At 56.5% G+C, this 7,945-nt stretch overlaps 1 protein-coding gene across 1 annotated transcript; it reads right to left on the reverse strand.

Moving 5' to 3' along the window:
* Positions 1–3,497: 3,497 nt before the first annotated feature.
* On the reverse strand, positions 3,498–6,745 carry FZD8 (frizzled class receptor 8). The gene has a single exon (XM_014248391.2). It carries the CDS (start codon positions 6,168–6,170, stop codon positions 4,155–4,157), a length of 2,016 nt encoding a protein of 671 aa, XP_014103866.2. The 5' UTR covers positions 6,171–6,745; the 3' UTR covers positions 3,498–4,154.
* Between the last annotated feature and the right edge of the window lie 1,200 nt (positions 6,746–7,945).

Below are 7,945 nucleotides of genomic sequence, written 5' to 3' on the forward strand. Positions count from 1 at the left end.
AGCTAGTGATTCCTTTTTAAATTTGGGCATTCTGCCTTGTCTCCCAGTACCTGTTTCCTCCTTTTAAAAATTGTTGCTGCTTTCTTCTACAAGCTTTCAGGTGTCTAGAGATGTGTTCTCCTGAGAGAACCTGGAAAAAGCCCAGGCTCTGAAGCTGGGCTTCAGAGAACACTGTGGGTAGCGTGTGCATAGAAGCACCCCTGCCTCCAGTTTTTCTACCCCACCTGGGACAGCTTTTAGGACATTTGAAGAGCTGTTTGATGGGTAAGCACCCCAATACTTTAAATATTGTGTAAGAAAGGAGAAAAGACTCCTTGTGGGCCAGTCCTAGCCTTTATAGCCTTCCCAGAAAGCCTGGCCACTTTTGTATTATTACAATATATGAGAATTTCCTAATTCTTCCCTGTCTCAGAGCCCCTTCCCAACAAAATGATTGATTATCAAAGCTTCAGGGAAGCTTCTCCTGCACAGGGAAAGCTTTGGAGCACATCTCCAGCTAGCTCCCAAGGACTGAGCAGCAGGGCCCAGGGGGTGTGCAGTGTCCCTGCTGAGGCTCTGCAGCACACCTGCACTGCTCTGCCTCCTTTTAAGAGGCCCACCAGAAGGGAGGCCAGCTCTCTGGGAGGCTGCAGGAGGTTTCAGTTTTTGCAGCAGGAGAAGGAAGATCTGTAAGGTTTCTTTTCTGAAGCAGGAGCATGTAAAGCAAGGAGGGGTCCTGGGAAAAAAAAAAAAAAAAAAAGAAAAAAAAAAAGAAAAAAGCTCTGTAAAGGTGTCTTGCTTACTAGAGAGGAAAAAACCCCTAAACCATGTTTTTCTAACTTGGTCACTTGTCTGAACAGAGCAGTTTGGCCTTTCTGTAGGAGGCTCTCGGTTGCCTTTATCCAGCCCCCAAATGCTGCCATACAAGTTGTGCTACAGGCCCCATCAGTGACTGCAAAGCTTTGCCTCAGCTCTCCAGAGCCAGTGTGTGTGGCTGCTGTCCCTGCCCATGGATGAGCCTTTGCCAGCAGGGATGCTGATGGCACTCTTGCTCTGCAGGCAAGGGCTTGGGCCATGGGTCTCAGGCTATTTTCAGTAGCTCTCTGGCAAATTTACAGAGGAGGCAGTTTATCACAAGATCTTGAAAATTAACATTTTCATTTCTATCACCTTACCAATACTTTTCGAATCTTCATAGCAAATTTAACGTTAAAGTATTATAAAGGGCATCTTAATAACGTGAAGTTCGTTGTAGCTGTGGATTTTTATTTTTCGTGTACCTAAATGCCTTGTTGGTGTTTCTGATTGTTTTTCCTTATCTATAACTTTTATACTAATTCACAAAAATCTGTACTTCTAAGTTAGCTTCTTTAGCTCCATTTCCCCAGGTTTGTGTTTCTAGTGATTTTAATTTTGCCCCATTTTCATTTGTTTAACCTTTGCATTATTACTCAGTCATTTCCAAAGCAGACATCTTGTTTACCTGGCTAGCTCTCAGACTCCTTTTTTCAGTTCACCTGTCTGGTAGTCACCTGCATCACCTCTTGGCTCATTCCCAAGTAGGTTAAGACATAGGGCTACTTCTTTCTTTTACTAGAAATGCTTTTATCTCAGTGCTAGCAACCTGCAGCCTGTGAGAAAACTATCTAAACAAATTCTCAGAGAAGAGTTGTGACTGTACCTCCCCTCGGTCTTCCTTGCTAGAACCTGGTGGAGGGGAAGGAACTCAGATTTTTATCTGCAGAACTGATTGTGCCATGTGGGTCTTCGCCAGCAGGAAGACCTAACAGAAGGTAAAAGTGCCACCTTGATTTAATTCAACAACCTTGAAAAAAATGTTTCCAGCAATATAGAAAAATAGTACAGCCTTTTCAACTTACAGCTCTGTCAATATTCTGATGCCTTCAGTCAGTGCATAAATAGGCACCATGCATAAATCCCAGTGGAATTTCCTTTCCATTTAAGAAGATAAGATTATTTTTCACATCAAGGAGTTAGGAGCATTTTAAATTACTCCTTTTCATGTTCCTGGCAAGTTTGTAGAAGTGGGGTCTAATAAGTTAGGAGATCTTTGAAAGGGACACCAATAATCAAGTCAGTGCTCAATGAAACAAGGTTTTTCCCACAAATCATGACTGATATCTGTGTCATTAGTAGGGTAGCTGCCCATCTCTTATCATGATTGGCAGGTTAATAAGGGACCTGGGGCTATCTTTTCACTCCTAGCACACAACCTAACCAATTGCTTTTAAATGATTGCTAATTTGACAGAATATAAGCAGATGATGTAAAAATATCTGGAGTAATGTCTAATGCAGTTTTTACTCTTGGTATTCTGAGTGCTCTTACTTTAGAAAACAGATTAGAATGTTGGTTAACAGATTTTAAATTTTTTTTGGACACTCAGTTTTTAAAGAAAATCTTGTAGTTGTTCTTTGGTTCAATTAGGACCAAAAGAGAAGGGAGTTTTGTAATGCAATTGTCCTGTAAAGGAAAATGTTTTAAATTGGGGAGATTATGTGAGCAGACCACCTGTAGGGCATTCATAGCTCTTTTCTATAATGCTCCAAGCCATGCCTTGCTGCCTGCAGTCTGGCTAACAATGCAGGGAAAAGCTGTTTAAAAGGCTGTTCTCCCTTTTCCCTCTGGTGTTCACTAACTGTTACAAGTCTTCCTCTTAAAATAAAAAAAAAAAAAAAGTCCCATGTCCCTTTAATTGAAGAACTTTAAGGCTCCATGGTGGCCAATTGGTCTGCAACAAGAGGAACCAGGCAGCAGGGAAAGAAACTTCAGACTATACATCACGTTTGGTGAAGAGAAAAGATCAAAGTTTTCCCAAACTCAAAAGAAACCAAGTTCCCTACAGATTAACCCTATTCATTTAGCTCCTCTTAAAGGAACGATGTTCTGAGCCACTGGGCAGACAGGTAAAAAGTTCAACAATTGCCAAAGCATTCTTCTGTTAATTCAACAGCCTTCTGCTCAAATAAATTAGCTTATTCCTGACAGAAGAACAATACCTTTTCTCTTGAAAAAGGACCATATTTGATATACAAAAGTTAAGATGTTAGTTTAATCTGTTAAGAAGAGATTGATCTAACAAATCTCAACTCACTGTTCCACCATGAATTTAAAACATTAACCTTTTACACTTCAGTATGCATCCCAGGAAAGGCAGGTGCTTACAGAAGTGCAGACAACAGATATGAGAGGCGGGTGCGCACATTCCTAAAATAACACCCGTTTTAAAAGGACACTTAACATGCCATGGGAGACAACTCTTTTGTAAAGGCTCAGTTTAAAGACACCATCATCTTTCAAAAAAGGAAAGAAGTACGCTAAGGCACCTCCCAGTTTTGGCAAACACTTTTTCAGAACAACTTGTTGAATGACTTGTTTTCTTGTGTCTACACATTTCAGTTCTTTAACTGGTAATGACTGGAGCATGAATGCAGTTCATGGTTTATGGAACTACCTAAAGATACAGCATCTGGAATAACCAGGGCGGGAATAGCGGAAAAGCTTGAAAAAGTCATTTATCAAAAGTCATTTTATTGACAAAATAGAATACTCGTATTTGCTCTTACAGGGGTAGCCTCTAAACTTTTTTACAAAAAAAATTTACAGACTGTATAGCTTTGGATATATACATATTTTACACATCTGTACAAGGTAACAAATAATTATATAAATACATCCTTTAATGTAGGAAACCCGTATTTAGCTGGGGTGTAATATTAAGACATGTTTTGATTCAGTCAATATTGTAAGGCATTTGCCTGGTCATCCACATCCCAAAAACCTGCAGTCCCCAGCAGACTCCCACGTCAGGATGGGGGGGAGGAAGACCCTCCCTCCCATGAGTAAAGAGCTGCTGTTAGTCCAGAGTGACTCAGAAGCTGCTGTGCCTTGTCCTCTGCAAGACACGGGTGAGCCTCTACCCTCCTCTGCCAGCAAAATAATAAGCTGGCTCCTTGAAGTACATGCTCCCTGCATATGAATGGAGGGGAAGGAGGAGGGGGTTGGAGCCTGGGGCCTCTGCCAGCTGCATTGTTCTATACAAGCTGTGGCTAATAAGGACCATTAGGGGTTCATTAATGGCACCAAACAGTGAGGGGGCATTTTAGGCAGGCCACTGTCCCTCATTCCCTAACCTTTGGCCTCTTTCCCCCTCCTCACACTTGAGACAGGGGCATCTGCTTGGGATAGGAGACAGAGCTGGCGGTGCCTGATCTCCACGTCAGGCCGGTGCTGACATCGCTGTAGAGGGAGCCACCACCTCCTGCCCCAAGTCCTCCTGCCGTGGTGATTACTGCCTGTCCACCTGCTCCTGCCCCTGTGCTCCCAGCCACGGCAGCACCTTTGCTGGCCCAGCAGCAGCGAGTGCAGAGGGCCCTCCAGGATTCAAGGGTTTTGCCAGACCAGACCCAGACACCAGAGGTGATGCCCACCACCAGGCACATGAAGTACTTGAGCATGAAGACGGCATAGTCAGGGCGGCGGGCCTGGTCTGGCTGCTGGTCACGCAGGCAGGGGCAGTTGTGTGTGGCCTCCCAGCGGGGCCGGTTGTGCTGCTCGTAGAAGAGGCAGGCAACCACGCTGGCAGCTGGTACAGTGTAGAGCACAGTGAAGAGTCCCAGGCGTATCATCAGCTTCTCCAGCTTGTGGGTCTTGGTGGGGCCACCCTGCTGCTTGATGACGCTGCGGATACGGAAGAGCGAGACGAAGCCAGCGAGCAGGAACATGGAGCCGATGGCCAAGTAGATGAGCAGTGGTGCCAGCACAAAGCCCCGCAAGTTCTCCAGGCTCTGGTTGCCCACGTAGCAGATGCCAGCCACCGGGTCCCCGTCCACAGAACTGAGTGCCAGAACAGCGATGGACTTGACGCTGGGGAGCAGCCAGGCGGCCAGGTGGAAATACTGCGCGTAGCCTGCGATGGCCTCGTTGCCCCACTTCATGCCTGCGGCCAGGAACCAGGTGAGGGAGAGGATGACCCACCAGATGGAGCTGGCCATGCCGAAGAAGTAGACGAGGAGGAAGACCACGGTGCACAGCGCCGGGCCGGTGCTCTCGTACCGCACGTGCTCGGCCACCGCCAGCTCCGGCTGCAGCTCGGCCGCGCCGCCCGCCGCGCCGCGCCCCCCCGCCGCCGCCGCCCCCGCCGCCGCGCCGCCGCCGGCCCCCGCAGCCCCGGCCCCCGCGCCGCCCGCGCCCGCCCCGCCGCTGCACGCCACCTTCTCGTGCCCCGCCACTAGCCGCACCAGGTAGCCGAGGGACACGAAGAGGTAGCAGGCGGCCAGGAAGATGATGGGGCGCTCGGGGTACTTGAAGCGCTCCATGTCGATGAGGAAGGTGGAGACGGTGGCGAAGGTGGAGAGGAAGCAGAGCACGGACCAGAGCCCGATCCAGAAGGCGGTGAAGGCGCGCTCGTCGGGGCTGAAGTAGGGGTTGTGGCAGGGCAGGGCGCAGTTGGCGATCTGCCCCGTCTTGACGCGGTTGTAGAGCGGGTGTCGCTCGCTGGACACCGACACCATGGGCGCCCGGCACTGGCAGCCCGGCTCGCAGGGCGGCGGCGGCCGCGGCTTGCGCGGGGCCTCGGCCGGAGGGGCGGCGGCGGCGGGGGGAGCCTTGGCGGGGCTGCCGGGCTTGGAGCCGCGGAGCGGGGGCTTGGCGGGCGGCGGCGCGGCCGTGGTGAGGTCCGTGCGGTTGTAGTCCATGCAGAGCGTGTCCGGGCTGCCCTGCTCGGGGAGGCGGTCGCAGCGCATCCTGTCGGGCCAGGCGAAGCCGTACTGGCGCATGAGCGGGGCGCAGCCGGCCTTGGCCCGCTCGCAGGCGCTGCGGCAGGGCGGCAGCGGCTTCTTGTAGTCCTCCAGGCAGATGGGGGTGTACATGCTGCAGAGGAAGAAGCGCAGGTCGCTAGAACACTGGATCTCCACCAGCGGCCAGAACTGGTGCACCTCCAGCCCGGCCTCGTCCTGCGTGTCGTGGTTGAACTGGTTTGGCATGTAGGTGTAGTTGTAGCCGATGCCCTTGCAGAGGGGCACGGTGATCTCCTGGCACGACAGCTCCTTTGCCGAAGAGGAGGAAGAGGACGCGGCGGCGGCGGCCGAGGCGGCGGCGCAGCCGGCGCGCTGCAGCAGGGACAGGGCGGCGAGCAGCGAGGTGATTTCCAACAGGTAACTCCACTCCATGCTCGGCGGCGCGCGGGCGGCGGCCCCGGCTCCTCTCCCGTCCCGCTCAGCAGCCGCGGGGAGCACGGCGCCACAGCACCCCCCCGGCCCGGCTACCCCCGGGGGGGCGGAGGGCGGCCCCCTCCGTGCCGGTCGCAGGTGAGAGGTCTCGCAGCCCCCGCCGGACTCCGTCGTCCGCGGGCACCCGGTGAGGGGCAGCCCCCACTCGGCGCCGGAGGATGGGGGTGGGCTCACGGGAGGCCCCTCAGCCGCCGTCGCATCGCTCCCCGCGGGGTCGGTTTCGGCAGGGGGAGGCGCAGCTCCTCTCGCCGCTGCTCCAGCGCCGGCCGGGCGCGGGGCGGCGGCGGCAGAGAAGTTTCGCCGACAGCCCCCGGGCGGCGCGGTGAAGAAGGCTGAGGCGTCCCGGGGACCAGGCGGTGCCGGGCTCCCACCGCCCCGAGCGGGCGGGCAGCGGTGGGGCCGAAGCTGGGGCGGCCGGAGCGGCTCCTTCTGCCGCCCGCCCGAGAGCACGGCTCCGCGGGTGACCGCCAGCCGGCCGGCCCTCGCCCTGCGCTGGGTCTGTCTCCCCCTGCTGGGCGCCCCGGCCGCGATCGCCCCACCTGAGCCCGGGTCGAGCGCGGCAGCGCCTCGGCCAACTTCTCGCTCTCCGGCCCCGGCAGCGGCGCTCCGGCCGCCGCGCTCTCATGAATATTTATAGCGAGCGCCGCCTGGCCCCGCCCCCGCCGCCTCGTCCGCCTATCAGCCGCGCTCGGGCGGGACGCGGGGGGCGGCTCCCGGGGCTCCTTAAGGTGGAGCCGCCGCCGGACTGTGGCTGGGGCTGCTGGGTCGCAGCGGCTGCGGGGACGTGGCGGTGTTTATTCGGCCCCTGCCCGTGCGGAGACGCGCGGTTCTGCACCGCGGTGCGCGGGCTGCGGTGGCCAGCCACTGGCTCGGGCTGCGCAGGGAACCTTTGTTCCCCTGTAGGGGCTCCCGGCTAAGTGGCAGTCACCGTAGCAGCAGTATAAGTAGAACTCGGGGCTGTCTCAGAAGGGGTTTCCTATCATCTCGTTGCCGCCTGTGGGATTCGCCGCTCGTGCCGGTGTGCGCGCTGCCCCATCCCCGCCGTCCTGCCATTTGCACGTGTTGGTGACGGGCGTGGGAGCGCGGCGAAGCCGGGGTGTCCGGCAGCAGCGCAGCCGACAGCCGGCCCCGCCGCCCCGGCCCCAGCGCGGAGCTCCGAACAACGCGCGGTGCGAGCGCAGCGCTGGGTGCTCTGCCCGGGGTCGGGGCGTGTGAAGGGACGCGCGAGGACCCCCGAGGCGCGGACAGCCGCGGGTCACGGCGCTCGCCGGGGCGTGCTCCGGCGGTGCCGCGTGTGCACCCGGCCGGCGCCGGGAGGTCCCGGTGGGACGGCGGGGAGCAGCCCCGCGGCCCTGCAGGTGGATGCTCGGTTCCCAGCCGGGGGAGGACTCGGGCGTAGCTCCGCGGATAGTGCTGGGCGCACCCCGCCCGCACGGCGGCGGCCGCCGGCCGCTGATCCGCAGCCCCGGGGCAGCGCCGGGAGGCCGGTCCTGGCATGGCCGCGGCTCCCGAGCGCCCGCGCCGGCCCGGCGCCGCGGCGGGGGCTCGCCCAGGGGCCGCCTGCAGCCGCCCAGGGCGGCGTGCCCCGCCCGGGCCAGAAGAGGAGCCATCTGGGGCCGAGTCCCCGCCCGGCCGCCGCCGCCCCGCGGAGCCCCCCCCCCCTCCACTCCCGGGGGGGGTCCGTGGCGCGGCCGCCAGAGGAATCGCCGCTTTTC

The sequence above is a fragment of the Pseudopodoces humilis genome, chromosome 1, assembly GCF_049639895.1.
Source record: "Pseudopodoces humilis isolate 2021_Gansu_Grassland_sample_001 chromosome 1, ASM4963989v1, whole genome shotgun sequence".
In the NCBI taxonomy this organism is placed as follows: domain Eukaryota; kingdom Metazoa; phylum Chordata; class Aves; order Passeriformes; family Paridae; genus Pseudopodoces; species Pseudopodoces humilis.